The 18,035-nt window shown below is 43.8% G+C and overlaps 1 protein-coding gene across 2 annotated transcripts in view; it reads right to left on the bottom strand.

Moving 5' to 3' along the window:
- WDR19 (WD repeat domain 19) overlaps positions 1-18,035 on the bottom strand; it is an 84,902-nt gene that overhangs the window by 33,123 nt on the left and 33,744 nt on the right. For both annotated transcript variants that reach the window (XR_013220067.1, XM_077279891.1), the window contains exons 13-18: positions 16,025-16,131; positions 11,182-11,304; positions 10,411-10,560; positions 9,183-9,330; positions 6,059-6,263; positions 3,920-4,079 (exon numbers count right to left, since the gene is read on the bottom strand). Coding sequence is in view for 1 of the 2 variants with exons in the window: in XM_077279891.1 (XP_077136006.1) it covers positions 3,920-4,079; positions 6,059-6,263; positions 9,183-9,330; positions 10,411-10,560; positions 11,182-11,304; positions 16,025-16,131 (893 nt within the window). In the remaining variant the exon portion in view is untranslated. The remainder of the gene's footprint in view (positions 1-3,919; positions 4,080-6,058; positions 6,264-9,182; positions 9,331-10,410; positions 10,561-11,181; positions 11,305-16,024; positions 16,132-18,035) is intronic.

Genomic DNA, 18,035 nt, shown 5'->3' with positions numbered 1-18,035 from the left:
GCGGGTGGAACGTGGACAGGTAAATATGTAATACTCACCTGCTCCCGGCGTCCCTGGCTCCTTATCCCGGACAGATGGTCTCCGGGTGCTGCAGCCTCTTCCTCTGTCAATGGTCACCGTTACCGCTCATTAGAGAAATGAATATGCGGCTCCACCCCTATGGGAGTGGAGTCCATATTCATAACTTTAATGAGCGGTCCCACGTGACCGCTGAACAGGGGAAGAGCTGCAGCACCCGAAGACCATGGGACAGGCAGGGGGAGCGCCAGGAGCCCCGGAAGCAGGTGAGTATACGACAGACCTCTCTCCCCCTCACCCGCCGGCCGTGACTCGAGTATAAGCCGAGAGGGGCACTTTCAGCCCAAAAATTTGGGCTGAAAATCTCGGCTTATACTCGAGTATATACGGTGTGTATATATACAGTATATATATATATATATATATATAGATCTCAAAAAAAGGGGACACTAAAATCCCACATCCCAGATATCACTAAATGAAATATTCCAGTAATCTTTATTCATTACACAGTGGAATGCATTGAGAACAATAAAACATAACAACTCAATCAATGTAAATCAAAATTAATATCCCATGGAGGTCTGGATTTGGAATGATACTCAATATCAAAGTGAAAAATCAAATTACAGGCTGATCCAACTTCAGTGGAAATGCATCATGACAAGGAAAAGATGCTCAGTATTGTGTGTGTGGCCTCCACGTTCCTGTATGACCTCCCTACAACACCTGGGCATGCTCCTAAAGAGGCTGTGAATGGTCTCCTGAGGGATCTCTTCACAAACCTGGATAAAAGCATCAGTCAACTTGTGGACAGTCTGTGGAGCAACGTGGCGGTGGTGGATGAAACGAGACATGATTTTCCACATTTGCGCGATTGGATTTAGTTCGAGGGAATTGGCTTCAATGCCTTCATCATGCAGGGACTGCTGACACACTCCAGCCACATGACGTCTGGCACTGTCATGCATCAGAAGGAACCCAGGACCCAGTGCACCTGCATATGGTCTCACTATGGGTCTGAAGATCTTATCCCGGTACCTGAGGCTAGCACATGGAGGGCTGTGAAGCCCTCAAAAGAAATGCCTCCCCACATCTTTACTGACCCACTGCCAAACCAGTCATGCTGGAGGATGCTGCAGTCAGCATATCATTCTTCACGGCGTCTCCAGACTCTGTCACGTCTGTCACATGTGCTCAGTGGGAACCTGCTCTCATCCATGAAGAACACAGGGCGCCATTATCAAATCTGCCAATCTTTGTGTTCTTTGGCAAATGCCAATCACCCTGCACGGTGTTGGGCTGTAAGCACAACCCCCACTTGTGGACATCAGGCCCTCATACCACCCTCATGGAGTCTATTTCTGACAGTGTAAGCAGACACATGGATGTTAGTGGCATGCTTGAGGTCATTTTTCAGGGCTCTGGCAGTGCTTCTCCTATTTCTCCTTGCACAAAAGATGAGGTAGCGGTTCTGTTGCTGGGTTGTTGCTTTCCTATGGCCCCCTCAACGACTCCTGGTGTACTGGCCTTTCTCCTGGTATCTGCTTCATGCTCTGGACACCCTGCTGACAGAACCAGCTACTCTTCTTGCCACAGCTTGCATTGATGTGTCATCCTGGATGAGTTGCACTACCTGAGAAACTTCTGCAGGTTGTAGAAACCGCCTCATGCTACTGTACCCCTAGGGGTGAGAGCAATCACAAGCTGCACAAGTGACCAAAACAACAGCCAAAAAGGATGAGAACAGAGAAATGGTCTGTGGTCACCCCCTGCAGAACCACTCCTTTATAGAGGGTGTCTTGCTAATTGCCTATCATTTCTACTCGTTGACTATTCCATTTGCTCAATAGAAGGTCAAATAGATTCACAGTCAGTGTTGCTTCGTAACTTGACAGGTTGATTTCACAAAAGTGTGATTGACTTGGAGTTACATTGTGTTATTTAAGTGTTCCATGTATTTTTTTGAGCAGTGTATGTATATATATATATATATATATATATATATATATATATATACACACACATAGTACTGTATACAGGTTTTAGGCATGTGTGGGAAAAATGCTGGAAAGAATGCTTTAAAAACATACCGTAAGTGTTTATTTTTCAGTTGCTTCATTGGGAACACAGGAAACCCTGGGTGTATGATGCTGCCACCAGCAGGCTAACACTAAGAATTACACTTAAAGGGAATCAGTCATCAAGTTTTTGTTATGTAATCTAAAGGCAACATTATGTAGGGACAGAGACCCTGATTCTAATGATGTATCACTTACTAGGCTGTGTTTTTCAGTTTCAATAAAATCAGTGTTTTATAAGCATTAGATTATTACAAGGAGTTGTCTCGCGCCAGGTAGTCCTCATGTTCTGTGTAACTCCCGCCGCACCACTGATTGGCAGTTTTCAGCCAATCAGTGATGTGGGTGGAGTTATACACATCTCAGCATTCCGAGCTCTGCTAATTGCAGCAGAGAAAACAGTAAATGTATGATAACTGCTGCACCCAATAAACTAAGCGACACATCAGGGTAATCAGAGTCTGTCCCTGCATCGTGCTGCTGGCAGACTACAATCAGACTACACCCATCAGCAGACATTGGACTGAACCAGTTTAGCTTAGTGACATGTAGGGGGTAGGCACAGGCTGGGGGCCTACACCCGTCTCTGCTTGTGGCATTTTTAACTGATCTTTTTCTCTTTACTCCTTTAGATAGGGAAACAGAGAGGTCTCTGTGGTCCCAACACAAGCCGGCCAGAGTTCAGGCCATATCCGCGCTCCTCTGGGCGGCAGGGCTAGTTCCTGATGCAGTCGGCATTCGATTACTGGTGCGGACAGTCTTTGCCACTTGTCTGATGCCACTTACCCACCCTCCAGAGAGTGACACATTGCACAGAGCGAAGAACATTCAGGGTCCAGCATCAAGCCTCTTCAAGACAAGCAAGTACAGCCCCTTCTCTGCATCCCGAGGGCTGGCTCCTCATGATAATCCCACAGTGATCTGCACCATCATTTTTTTGTCCTGGGCCCCCTATTTTTCCCCCAGGGCATCCCTTCTCCCTGCCTCCTGCTGCTCCCCCATCACACCAGCCTCCCATGTCCCTGCTGGAGCCAGATATCTACATATGCACCATCTTCTGCTGAGGCTTAGCTGGCTACTTCACGCCTCCCACAAACCTCCGATTCTTCTGCTGGGGCAGGGGCTCTAAATTAGGCCATGGCTTTTATGGCTGCTTAGCAGGTTCCCACGCCCCCCCAAAGCCTCTAATTTAGACCTCAGCCTTGGCCCCCTGGCGTTCACACTGTCTTTGCTGCAGTCTAGCTTGCTCCAGCTTGTGCCTTCCTCTTCCCTTCTCCCCAGGAGCCGCCATCTTCCTTCTGCATGCTAGCTACCTGATTCTTGCAGCCTCAGCGTGTTCTCCAGGGACAGTATAGACATCTCCCTCTGCTCCAGGCCCTACAGCCTCGCTCACCTCCTATGGACCATTCTCCACGGCCAGGACTCCACATCCCAGCTCCTCCAGGGTGTACACAGCAGCATACAGTACCCCGGCACACCAGCCTGCCTGACTTACCCCCTGCATCATTTTGCTTATCTCACATACCAATAATTTCAGTTTGGACCTACCGCTGGGAGCCCCGATTTCACCAAATATAGATTTGATTTAAATTTCTCTTGTTCAATCACTTTCCATTTTGTTAATTGATTTTAATGGGGCCAAACATGAGGAATGAGAAGGGGTTTTCCAAGTAGAGGACAACCTCTTTAATAGAGATCACAAAACGGAAAATATATCAGAAATTAAGAAAAAAAAAATAACATGAAAATCAGATTTAAACATTAGGTCATTCCCTCCCAGTAGTACACAGTTATAGACCAGTTGGTTTTTAACCACATACCTTTATTTGTTCAAGGGACATCACCATGCCCACGTTGCCCATTGTCCGATATACCCGCACGGCAAACTCCACTTCCATGTGGTGAAGACAGGCCCGGGCGAGCTCGTTCCAAGCCTCCGCTGTATTCAACAAGGTGCACACGTTCCAGGCATCTGAGAACCTACCGAACGAGTAGGCAAACAAATCTCATCAGTCCGCCACTGTCACACTGTCCGCTACACACAGGATACCATACACCGCCACGTACGCTTAGTAGTGATTATGCCTGGTAATGCAGCCGCTACCAAAAGTATGGAGGATGCCAGTTACACAACGATGACAATGTGTGGGCGCCTTCAGTTGGCTGAGCGGAGGGCTTGCTGTAGGTTGGACCACCACCGATAAGATGTGGATGCCTATGCTAAGGTCAGGCCAACAAAAAGCCTGAATAATCTTCATTCTTATTTTCTGTTGCTTTTATTTGGAGATGCCTTAATCCCCTTATGATGTAGCAAATGTCATTTTTATGCTTTTAGGTTTTTTCCCCCTCTTCTTCCAAGAGCCATAACTTGTATATAGATGTTCGAGGGCTCGTTTTCTATGGGATGGATGGTCGTTTTAAATGAAACACTTCATTTTACCAAATAATAAACTGAAAGACAGGCCAAAAAAATTTCAAGTGATGTAAAATGGTGGAGGAAAAAAAAGCTATTCCACCACAGATTTTTGGAGACTTTATTTTCACAAAATTCTGTGTGCGATAAAAAAAAAACTGGCAAAATTATTCCCCAGGTCATCAGAACTATGGCTGTCGCAGGAATACCGCGACAGACAGGCGCCAAAAGATCACGGCATCTGGTTACATGAACTCCTGCACTGACTGGATATTCTTCACCATCCTATTAGCAGTGCAGGTTTTTCTTGCTCTGTCATGGCAAGAGTTAAGCAGTTCTATCTCCTGGAGCTCTCCATCCTGAATTGTCTCAGCTGTTCTGTGTTGGCCGCTCCCCTCTGGTATATATGCTTGCCACTGGCACTTGGGAATTGACAGTGATAATTCTTACTGCCTGGTTAGGTGTTGGAGGAGAAAGTCAGTGTTTAGAGTAGGCGGTTAGAGAGTTTTTTTTGACAAATCATAGCTGATATCAACCACAACTACCATTACCCCGATTGCCTCCGCACCAGGGCAATTGGGAAGAGATGGTAAAGTGCCAGAATTGAAACATTTTATGTGATGTGCCAATTTTGGGGCATCTGCGGACTGGTATTTTTAGGCTGGGAAGGACCTAAAAAGGACGGACCTTCCTAGCCTGATAATATAAAACAGCAGCTGTCTACTTTACCTTAGCTGGTTATCCAAAATAGGGAAGACCCAACGTCATTTTTTTTTTCATTTATTTATCTATTGGCTTAAATCAAATACAGTAAACTACACATGCAAGACACTAATTATATATCTCACGGATATGTATCTCTCTATATCTGCAAACAAATCTTTAACACCTAAACATCTGTCATTTCTATTCTGTATTCTATACTGGTACGTGTCACACGGATGGTACAGGGATGTCACACTTTATGTGATCCATGTGCACATGTGAGGGACGTATTGACGTCCGTGCTGCCGGAAAAAACGGCCATGTGTAAGTGTGGGTCACACGGAAACACGGTCAGTGTGAACAAACGGACATGTGCGTAGCCGCATAGAATATAATGGGTGTGCGTGTGTCTCCGGTACGTGTGAAAACTGTTACCACACGTACCAAAGACACTGACGAGCGAAGGGGGCCTTAAGTTTATTACAATATCCTGGTGAGAGAAAGTATTAAATTATGAAAAATATTTGTTTAGAATGTTGATGTGATAGATGTATGGTCAGATTTGCAAAAATATGTTCAAGTTTTCACAATGTTACAGTTTGCATGTGGCTATAAAGAAATTGACCATCAGAAAAAATACTATATTTTGTACCAAATATAAAAGTTGGTTAAGTTATATGTATCCAAAAATGGTGCCACTGATAAATACAACGCATGCTGCAAAATACAAACCCTCATATGGTTACGCCAAAAAAAATAAGTTACGGCTCTTAGAATGTGACTGTAAAACACGGGGAAAAAAAAGCTTTCAGCTCCAGACACCGAGGTATTACCAACCTACCTGCGTAGCATTAGAGTCTGTGTCACCATCGTCTTTAGTTCTTTGGGTTCCTCATCTTTGGTATTGCTAAGAAAGCTATGGGTGCCCAGGAATATGTTGTTCAGCATCCCACTCTGAGTCTGGCACGTCAGCTCTCCATTATGTAACAGAACTGGCTTGTGGCCATAAGGTAGTTTGGTGCCACCTGCCAAAATAACTCTGGAGCCTGAAACAACCAGGGAAAGAGGTGTCAGGTTTTGAGAGGCTCTTCTGATGTGTAGATCAGTGCAATCCAGTATCAGGAATGGTAAAAATGTAGCTGCTGATGTTAGCAACCGAGGGGAGACAATGTCCTCAAATGCTATTACCCAGCATATAAGGGGTTAATCTGAAGGTTAATAAGCTTCCAAATTTGCCCAGCCACCACCACTGAAAGCCCGGCTACCGGGGGGGAAAAGCATTTTATTCCTCCGACTTTCAATGACAGGGGCATAGTGGTGCGGCTTCAGTCACTGCTATGTACATAGTGACACACCAGATAAAGAGGACAAGGAAGTTATATGCCGTAAAAATTCAAAAATGTATTGATGTACATTTAAAAAATCCTGACATTAAAATCAATAGGGACACCTCCCCTGGATAAAGCAACACGCGAAACGCGCGTCGGGGCAGAAACGCCACTTAAAGGTACAGTGTTCCAGATACTTGCCATACTAATGTTCACTTTAGGCTTCCTCCGTCACTTTTTTTGCTATTACTGCTTTGGATATCCCATTTATTTGCATTATGAATCACTGTTAATACTGACTCTGGCCTAGTGTTTTTTTTTTTGTTTTTTTTAAATATTCATTTTTTTTTTCTCCTTTACTTCAGTTACCCATATCTGTATCAGGTATATGGTTATGTTATCAACATATTTTTGAAAGCATGGATTCTGCTTCTTTTGATTGATGTGACACACATGCTATAATTATCTCCCTTTTCTCCTTGGCTTCTTCTTTGAGTCAATAACACATTGTGGACTTCCTTGTATAATAAGCAAATATATATCTACCTGGCACTGTTTCCTTGCGGCGTCTTTCTTTTGCACTTTTGACCCTATTGATTTTAATGTCATGATTTGTTAAATGTACATCAATAGATTTTTGAATTTTTACGGCATATAACTTCCTTGTCCTCTTTATCTGATGTGTTTATTTGTTGGAACTGCCAAACTACCTAGGCAGTCAGCTATTCTGAGATATGTACACAGTGATCGGCGGGTGTCACCGGCCACCCCTGCAGTGACTGACAGCCGGCTCCACAGTACACAGTGAGCGGCGGCTGTAAGCATGCACCAGCACTGACTGACAGCCATCTCTGCACTGCATAGATGGTTAGCGGTCAATGTATTTTCAGTGTGGCGGCCACACGGCTTAAGGCTTAAATTGCTGAATAACCCCAGATCTGCAGGATATTGGCGTTTGGGGCCATAACAGGTTCCCGTTACGGCTTTTCTAGTACTTTTAATTCTCTACTGAAGTCACTTATCCAACAGCATCCTAAATGAAAGTCAATCTGAACTGTCCACAAATTGTGCAGTTCAGAACATGTAACATGGACTACAAATTCCATCATCTCCTGCAGATTGCGTTTATTCTGAGGGAAGCAACAAGATAATGTTCTTTAATGGGGTTTATGCTTCCAAATCTGAGGGCAGCATATAATAGGGAATCCAGTGATGTGTCACTTACTGCGCTTCTTATATGATTTTGATAAAATCCTTGTTTTTGTCTGCTGCAGCTGTGCTAGTCCTCTCAGTATGAGCTTCTGCTATGTAGTCCTCGATATTGAGATCCGTCTAACCCTGCACTTACCACTACACTGTACATAGCCAGCCAGCAAACTGCTAATCAGTGATGGCAGCGGGGATAGCCAGAGCACTTGAACATCAAGAACTACATAGCAGGTGCTCATCACCGAGAGGACTAGCAGAGCTGCAGCAGATAAAAATGATTTATCAAAACTACAGTAAGGAGCCCAGTAAGTGACCCAGTGACAGTTAGGCTCTACTCCCCTCTTTCACACTAGCGTCGGTACGGGGCCGTCGCAGTGCGTCGGCCTGACGTACCGACGCATACTGTGCAAAAAATGCCCGACGTGGGCAGCGGAAGCAGTCTTAGGACGCTTCCGCTGCCCCATTGCAAGGTCCGGAGAGGAGGGGGCGGAGTTTCGGCCGCGCATGCGTTACATGTAACGTTTTTTTGTGGCGGCAGTGCGCCAAAACACGACGCAACCGTCGCACGAAGGTTGCGACGTGTGGCACTGCGTCGCAATGCGTCGCTAATAAAAGTCTATGGAGAAAAAACGCATCATGCGGGCAACTTTGCAGGATGCGTTTTTTTTATCCACAACGACGCATTGCGATGTGCAGTGCACGACGCTAGTATGAAAGTAGCTTTAATCTGCTGTTAGATGGGGCAGTAAAGACTTGGTGACAGATTCTATGGTCTTAGATATATATTATCTCATACATTTGAAGGACACTCTTTATTCCGACAAACATATAAGACCATTTAGTGGTTCAGAAGCCTAGGGCATACAGATTGGGGAAAAAAGGACAGGTGGAGATTTCAAGAAGCAGATGTCACACATTGAGAGTCGTTGGATATTTCAGCTGGACACACAGGCACCCAAAGGTCTGAATAATGCAATGTAATTATCAGGGTTTCAATGAATGAATAAAGATATCTTTTTATTTGTGTTTGGGCCAACTAATACTACTTGCCGGAGGTTCATTTACTCCACTTACCTCCTAGCTACAGACAGGCTACTACTACCGAACAATACAAAACCTCCTTAGAACGGAGCATATACGACTTTCAGGTGGGTTTCTATACTATAGTGACTATTTTGCGAACTTTCTTGCCTATCTTGAAGCTTTGCTCTACTGTATCTTCATTCTGTTGGTGGTGCGGATCTGTTGGCGTTGTAGCTACACATATACGCTACAGAAAGCACATATGTGTGAATAGTGATTAGTGATTGAATTTTTGCCATTTGATGGATTCATGCGTTCTACTCTGCTGCATTGGACCCTGCATTGATAGAAGCGCCCGAGTATGGCATTCAATATGTCAGGTGCAATTCATGAATCTATACATACCTTGTATGGTGTCCTTATGAAAGACGTATGTAAAAACTTTATCGTCATCGAATGCACAAAAGACGCCTTTATCCATTGCCCAGTTTTCCCATAATATTCCTTTAATGGTTGGAGAGAAATTTGGAATCTCGTACAAATTGTCGTTTAGCTGGGAAAAAACAACAACACGACTGTGAGGCATGGTGGAACATACTAGGGATATAGGACTCATTACATGTTTTTCCAATAAACTATTAACATATACGACTGGTTCTTCATATTTAATAAAAAGGCACAGTGGCTAGGGGCTGGTTTATATGGCAGATTGATCGCTGATCTGGCGCTATAACAAGTCACTTGGCGCTCATTTTAAGGTCCTTTTATAATCCGATGCAAACTGTATGGGGACACTAATCATTGGTTGTTCCAATTGTGGCTGGCATGAAGTTGTGGTTAGGATAGGGGTGTTTTCTAGGCCACTTACTAAGCAAGCAGTGGATGAGCAAGCATTTGCATGTTTATTGGCTGATCGCTGTTATGTTTGCTGGGGCCAATAATCTGGAATGAGCGTCATCAAGCGATTAGCAGCCCATGTTAAAGGCCTTGAAGTTAGTGACAGGAGATGCAACAGTGACAAAACACTGAAATGCTGCTGATAGATTGTGTCATTGCCCATGTCTGTGGCAGCATCATATACGCCCCCTATAGGCCAGTATAGTTATGTCTGCATTTACACACTGCAATAAAACCACAAACAGAAAATCAAGAAACTCATAGTGGACTATTGGTTAGACATTTCCATCTTTACCATCTTCTCAATACCAGTGAGGAGCATTGTCGTTACCCAGTGAGGGAACATGCCAGAGCAACGCAATGTCTTCTGCAAATGTAAATGGCACTGGAAGCATCATTTACATTTATGGATCAATCAATAATGATGATTTTTGCAAAGGCAAAGAAAGGCATTATTTATACAAGAGCAAAGTGGCTCAGTGGTTAGCACTCTAGCTTTTCAGCACTGGAGTCCTGGGTTCAAATCCCACCAAGCACAACATCTGCAAGGAGTGTGTAGGTTCTCTCCGTGTTTGCGTTGTTTTCCTCCCACACTCCAAAGACATAGTGATAGGGAATTTACATTGTGAGCCCCATCGGGGACAGCGATGATAATGTCTGTGGAAGTATATGGCGCTGTACAAGAGAGTTAATAAGAACAAACGCAACTAGCGAGTAGGAGGCATTTAATACTTACTGGGCAATAGACAAAGCCTTCAGTCTTCTCATCAATTATAACCAATCTGGTCCCAGATGCATCAGGAAATATCTTCTTCACGCTGACCGGGTGCCGATATTCATTGACATACTGCCAATCTTCTAGGTAGAAGTACTTCACGAGTCCGGTCTACACACAAAGCACAAATAGATTGGAGTTGTTTCTATAACCGATCATAGATGTGACCGTCAATGTTAACAATCAGACTGAATTTACATTACTTACAATCATGGTCAGTTTTGACAAATGGAAAGTAATAGATTTTTAGTCTTTAAATAGATCACTATCAATGGGGATATCGGGGACCAGAGGTAACTACCTGCCTGTTGTATTCGGCGCCGTTCATTGACCGCTTCTGCCAGAGATTCAGCTGCTCCATGTCAATAGAGCAGCAGTTTGTCTTCCTGTTGACAGAGCTGGACTACTGGTGTCATGATGATTGACAGCCCGATTCCCCCAATTAGGCGGCTGTCAGTCAGCATGACACCAGTAGTCCCGCCCTGTCAGCAGGAAGACAAACTGCTGCTCTGTTGAGAGGGAGCAGCTGAATCTCTGGCAGGAGCGGACAGTGACCGATGCCGGGTGCTTCTGTTAGCAACTACATGCCTTTTTTTCAAAGTCCCGGATATTTCCTTTAATATAAAAAAATGAGAATTATCCCAGGTATATGTATATCAGCCCTGTAGTCTCTAGCTGGTATATGTTAATTTCTGGTATTTCTTTCTTATATCTGTAAGTATTTGTACTTACATTGGTGCCATAAATGAGGAAATCTCCAGTCAGTGCATGGCACAGGATCCGATACTTCTCGTCTGTGGACGGGAACAGACGGGTCTCCCTTTCTTCTTGGGAATCTAGAGGTTGGCTCTCAATCTGCGGAGAGTGATACATCACTAATCTATTACCCTTTAACAGCGCTGACAAACTTAACTATATAAAGGGAATGACGTTTATAATTCAGCTCTGAGAATATACAGTTAGGTCCATATATATTTGGACAGAGACAACATTTTTCTAATTTTGATTATAGACATTACCACAATTAATTTTAAACAAAACAATTCCGATGCAGTTGAAGTTCAGACTTTCTGCTTTCATTTGAGGGTATCCACATTAAAATTGGATGAAGGGTTTAGGAGTTTCAGCTCCTTAACATGTGCCACCCTGTATTTAAAGGGACCAAAAGTAATTGGACAGATTAAATAATTGTAAATGAAATGTTCATTTCTAGTACTTGGTTGAAAACCCTTTGTTGGCAATGACTGCCTGAAGTCTTGAACTCATGGACATCACCAGACGCTGTGTTTCCTCCTTTTTGATGCTCTGCCAGGCCTTCACTGCGGTGGTTTTCAGTTGCTGTTTGTTTGTGGGCCTTTCTGTCTGAAGTTTAGTCTTTAACAAGTGAAATGCATGCTCAATTGGGTTGAGATCAGGTGACTGACTTGGCCATTCAAGAATATTCCACTTCTTTGCTTTAATAAAACTCCTGGGTTGCTTTGGCTTTATGTTTTGGGTCATTGTCCATCTGTAGTATGACAGTTTTGTTGCATTTGGCTGGATCTGAGCACACAGTATGGCTCTGAATACCTCAGAATTCATTCGGCTGCTTCTGTCCTGTGTCACATCATCAATAAACACTAGTGACCCAGTGCCACTGGCAGCCATGCATGCCCAAGCCGTCACACTGCCTCCGCCGTGTTTTACAGATGATGTGGTATGCTTTGGATCATGAGCTGTACCACGCCTTCGCCATACTTTTCTCTTTCCATCATTCTGGTAGAGGTTGATCTTGGTTTCATCTGTCCAAAGAATGTTCTTCCAGAACTGTTCTGGCTTTTTTAGATGTTTTTTAGCAAAGTCCAGTCTAGCCTTTTTATTCTTGATGCTTATGAGTGGCTTGCACCGTGCAGTGAACCCTCTGTATTTACTTTCATGCAGTCTTCTCTTTATGGTAGATTTGGATATTGATACGCCGACCTCCGGGAGAGTGTTGGTCACTTGGTTGGCTGTTGTGAAGAAGTTTCTCTTCACCATGGAGATTATTCTGCGATCATCCACCACTGTTGTCTTCCGTGGGCGCCCAGGTCTTTTTGCATTGATGAGTTCACCAGTGCTTTCTTTCTTTCTCAGGATGTACCAAACTGTACATTTTGCCACTCCTAATATTGTAGCAATTTCTCGGATGGGTTTTTTCTGTTTTCGCAGCTTAAGGATGGCTTGTTTCACCTGCATGTAGAGCTCCTTTGACCGCATGTTTACTTCACAGCAAAACCTTCCAAATGCAAGCACCACACCTCAAATCAACTCCAGACCTTTTATCTGCTTAATTGAGAATGGCATAACGAAGGGATTGCCCACACCTCTCCATGAAATAGCCTCGGAGTCAATTGTCCAATTACTTTTGGTCCCTTTAAAAACAGGGTGGCACATGTTAAAGAGCTGAAACTCCTAAACCCTTCATCCAGTTTTTATGTGGATACCCTCAAATGAAAGCTGAAAGTCTGAACTTCAACTGCATCTGAATTGTTTTGTTTAAAATTCATTGTGGTAATGTCTATAACCAAAATTAGAAAAATGATGTCTCTGTCCAAATATATATGGACCTAACTGTATATTGAGGGGGCACCACAGTCAAATAAGTAATGGGATCCTAACCCTGACCTCTGAAAAACATAATGTACTGAACCAAAAAAAAAGAAGAATAGGCCATAAAACGGGGATCACCATAGACGAGGATTGACAAAAAGTACACACAGCTTTTATTAAAGTCAAACTCACAAGACACTTACATTTAAAAACAATTAAAAAGGGGTTCACAAGAACACCCTATACACAATCCAAAAACAGAGCCCAAAATGAGGCGACCACCTGAGCATGGCTCATAGGACACATAAATATGACTGAACACATACCCTTGGATCGGACATCTATATGGACAGCAGATCGGTTACATAACCAGGGACCGTGCTCTGTATATGCATACTACCCAGACAGAACATAAGAGGAGTGTGAATACATACCCCAAGGTGGATATATGGATACCCTTCAAAGCATAAAATATTAGTAAATCCCACAGCAGCATGCAATCTAGGCGTACAGAATAAAGAGAGGGCAATCAGAGCAGCCAGGGCACCGGCACAGATAGCCTTCAGGGCACAACATGCAGTGATGTTAGTGCACACAGATTGCTAGACACATGATATCAGAGGAAAATAACCACTTAGAACAAGGGCATCTGCCCTAGTCACCTACTGGCTAAAATCGCCATAACAGTACAATTGCACTGATACCAATGCACAGCAGTTGTTAAACTAAGCAAGGGCATGTAGAAGATGCCAATCCAGGTGGCCAACCACATACAATACCATGGAATGGCCAGGTATGATAACCTAACCCTATAAGAGTCAGGCACTGGAGGAGCGGATGCCCAACGCGCGTCGCCACTAAGCTGTGGCTTCATCAGCTCTGGTCAATAATTGAAGGCTGCACATAAAATACTGCTCCATATAATCTCCCCAAGAAGAGTCATGTTCGGTTTAATGCAGATCCTTACCTCTCACCCCCCTAAAGAAAAAATACATTGGGGGTGAATCATTTAGGTGTTTATGCCACAGATCTGGTGCAAACGTCTTAATAAGTCGCAATATTTTTGCGCAACTTGGACATTTCACAAAATATTGCAACTTTTGTCATTTGCACGCCAATCTTGGACAGCTATGCCAGTATTGGCGGAGCATGGGTGGGACATTTTTTTTAAGGGGCATGGTCACGGCCGCCAGTCAGGTTTATCATAACTTACTCCAGAAGTGTCTGCCAGCCCCCAATTATTTAGGGTAGCATTTCTGGCAAGGCGCACTGCAGTGGTAAGGTGCGCTGACTTCACTAAGTGGCGTGAACCTGCTAATGAAGTTGGCGCTTCCTAATCCAGTAGCCCCTTCAGTAAAACTGGGGAGTCCAACGCTAGTCTTAGCAAATTGGGGCCAATGGTGCCGATTCATCAAGGAGTTTTAGCCAGTATTCTCATGTAAAACTGCTACAAAAGTTGCCACACAACAAATACCTGGGCAAAAGTGCTGTGACTTTTGGTGTTTTAAGTGAGCAGAGCTTAGACGGAAGGTGCGTGACTGGCGCAGATGACAAATTCATTACAGTTTACGTAAAAAAATGGGGCACAAATCAGAAATTAAATGTAGTCCTATATATCTGTTGCCCAGCAGCTGTAACATGAGCTACGGTAGTAAGTACGTCAAGAGGCACACGCATCTATGGCGCATTTAACTATGGCGCATTTCACAAGTCAGGCACACCAAACGACAGTCTTGATGAATCAGGGCCAATACATTCAACATGATAGATCCACATTGAAGGGGTTGTCTGGCCTTAGGCTACAAGTCTGCAGTCACTATGAGCACTGTGAGGATTCTCTGGTGCCGTCATCAGGAGTGAGCGATCATGTGACCACAAGTAAGCGATTTGTATACTTCCGACCACATCCCGACTAGACAGTCCGGTCTCACTCAGTACACCACGTCTAGTGGGCACATCACCTAATGTATGTAAATCACATACTTGCAGTCAGGCACCATCACCGGGGAATCCTGACAGCACTTAATGCACCCGATGTGAGGATTTACAAGTCTGCAGTCACATAGACTAAGGCCACCATGACAAATATCTGGCCTAGGCAAACAAATTATACCTTTCATGTAGTCCATGACACAGAAGGGCTCGCGACACATGAAAGGTTATCGTTTCTGCTTTGTAACCCAAATTTGGACATTAGAACATTACTATACACGGGGGAATCCTAGCATGTTTTGTGGCTATGTGACAGCTGTAAATCATGCGGCCGTGGGGACTCAATCATGTCACTGGAGCACCCGCGACACTCCGTGCATACCCGAGCACCCTAGACAATAACGAGCACTTGTGCTTCACACTAGTGGTCATAAGTCAGCTGAGTGCAGTACAGGAGAAATAAATGTGTTCTCGCTCGCTGATGGATTCTTATTTAACTCATTCTGCAGCCAGCAACAGACATGGCAACACAGAGGTGTAAAAAATGAAAGAATGTTTTTGTTTTTTTAAATCAACTCTTTTTTTTGTTTTTTAAATTAATATCCAATAATCTCACATCTATACAAAAGTGAAATATTCCGATATTGTAATCCAAAGCAATCCACTGCCCCTATAACTCATCTTTGAGCTACTGAAAACTCGGGAAAGCTCCTCCGGCAAACAGCGGACATAAGTAATTAACCCCTTTCAGGTCCCACTCCTGAAAGACTTCTAACTCATTCATTTTCCAAAAATATGGCTTTTGCAACAGTGGCATATATTGTGTGCATCCTTGTAGACCGAACAGTTTCTGGCTAGCCCACTACATTTTATGAAAAACTGCAACATATTTAATGAAGCTCAATTACAAAAATTATTACTAGTTTTAGCACAAAATATGTGTAGTTGCAATAAACAAAAAAAAAAATCCCCCAAAAGTGTCCACATCCTTAACCTTTACAAATCTCCCATACACTATCAGTATTGGGTACACATACTGCTGGTAGGCATCTCCTGTAGATATTGGGGTCCGTACCATGTGAAGCTGCACTTTCCCCTCAAACAGAGCAGCTGCGTAGTCAGAATTGAGGCACATGCTGGCGACAGTCCCCAGGTATTCCATATCCTTCAGCCTCTCAACACCTGCAGGAAACAAATCAGAAAAAATACTAATTCTACAGTTTTAAATACCCCTGAGGAAGCTGGAGTCAGGGTGAAACAAGGAGTACAACACGTTTTCTGGGCCAAAAGAGACATTGTCAGACTCAACCCATCCCAAAATCCACAATAATAATAATAATATTTCTATAGCGCCAACATATTCCGCAGCACTTTACAATGAAGCGGGGACTTGGACAGACAATAGAGACATCACAAAGTAACACATAGATCACCAGTTACAGGAGAAGTGAGGGTCCTGATTCTATAAGGTAATGGGGGGCACAATAGGCAGAACGTGCTTGTTATGGACGGTCCAGCCATTATTATAGTAAACACGGCTTTTCATATAAAGCTGCATTATCCGGTCACCAGCCGGTATCTACAGTTAGTGCAGTTATCGTCTGCTCTTGGGGTCATAGAGGGCGTGGAGACAGATGAATAGGAGGGCAGGATTAAGATTTAGAAGGGGGGAACAGGGGAGAGTTAGGTTAGTGAGTCGAGGCGAGAAGCCTGTCTAAAATGATGAGTTTTTAAACCACAGGGGAGGTAGGTATTAGTTGGATCATCTGGGGTAGCGCATTCCAGAACACTAGCGCAGCACGGGAGAAGTCTTGGAGACGGAGATGCAAGGTTCAGATTATGGAGGTTGTTAGTCTTAGACCAGATGCAGAACGGAGGGCATGACTAGGGCGATAGACACAGATGAGGGATGAGATATAGGGGGGTGCAGAACTGTGGAGGGCTTTGTGGGTGAGAGGGATAAGTGAGGAAACCTAAAGAAAGGTTACCATCTGAGACATTAATGGTATATGAGAAGTATGACATAGTGGTGTCGTAGGAGCGGTGGTCCAGCCAGGAGACTGCTATTCTGCCACTATACAAGGTCCAGAGGTGGCCACATAGTGCATCAGAAATACTTATGTGTCCACGTTACTGTCTATTCGCCTCTTTTCTTCTTTCTGTCCCATCCCCTAAATAAAAACAACCCATACTCACAGACAGGTCACTATTCCAGCACCTTTCTGAGATGTTTCACGGGTGTTAATGTGACATTATGTCACATGAGCGCTGCTGTCTATCAGTGGCCACTGATCGGCTGCAGCCGTCACACTTTCATCATATGGAATAGCTTTATCTGACTGAACTGTGAATCCTGTAGGGGATGAGCGGCCTGTGATCGGCTGCAGCGCTCGCCTGATCTAACAATGCCACCTGAGCACCCGGGGACACGGTAGGCACATAGCTGGAATGATGCCTGTCCGGGAGGCCTGTATGGGTCTTTTACATTTTGCACTGTAGCATTTCATGGGAAGCCATTAACACAAAATCGCATATTGGGTTTGTGTTAATGTATTAAAAAAAAATTCATTTTTATTTTATTTTCAAATTACAATCTTAAAAAAAAAAAATATTAACCTTGCAATTTTCACACTGGCCACTGGGGTTTTAGTCTCATACTTCCTGTCATATCAGGAAGAGTTTACAGAAGTTTCCATATCAGCAGAGGTAGGATTACAATGACAGCTGATAACATAGGACCCGTCAATCACAAGAGGTGATGTCACAGCTCACCTGCCCCCCCTTCCCATCACAATCACCTTGGAACATGCTCATTGAATGTTTCAATATAAAACATAGGGTTGGGGTCTGACCACTATGTGCATGTGTTGTTTCCTGAAGCAACAGAAAGTTAAAGTCTAAAAAAAAAAGTCCCAGTGGCCAGAGTGAAAACATTTAGATTTTACATTTTTTAAGACATGATTGTGATGTACAAAAAAAAAAACTTGCCAAAAATGTAAAAAATAAAACCTTTCATACAAAAATTTCTGATGGCTTCTCTTTAAGGAGTCGCCCAATGCTGGACAAACCCTTTAATTAAATTCACA

Source organism: Ranitomeya variabilis, chromosome 1 (genome assembly GCF_051348905.1).
Source record: "Ranitomeya variabilis isolate aRanVar5 chromosome 1, aRanVar5.hap1, whole genome shotgun sequence".
In the NCBI taxonomy this organism is placed as follows: Eukaryota; Metazoa; Chordata; class Amphibia; order Anura; family Dendrobatidae; genus Ranitomeya; species Ranitomeya variabilis.
This window is presented reverse-complemented; position numbering and strand designations above follow the sequence as displayed.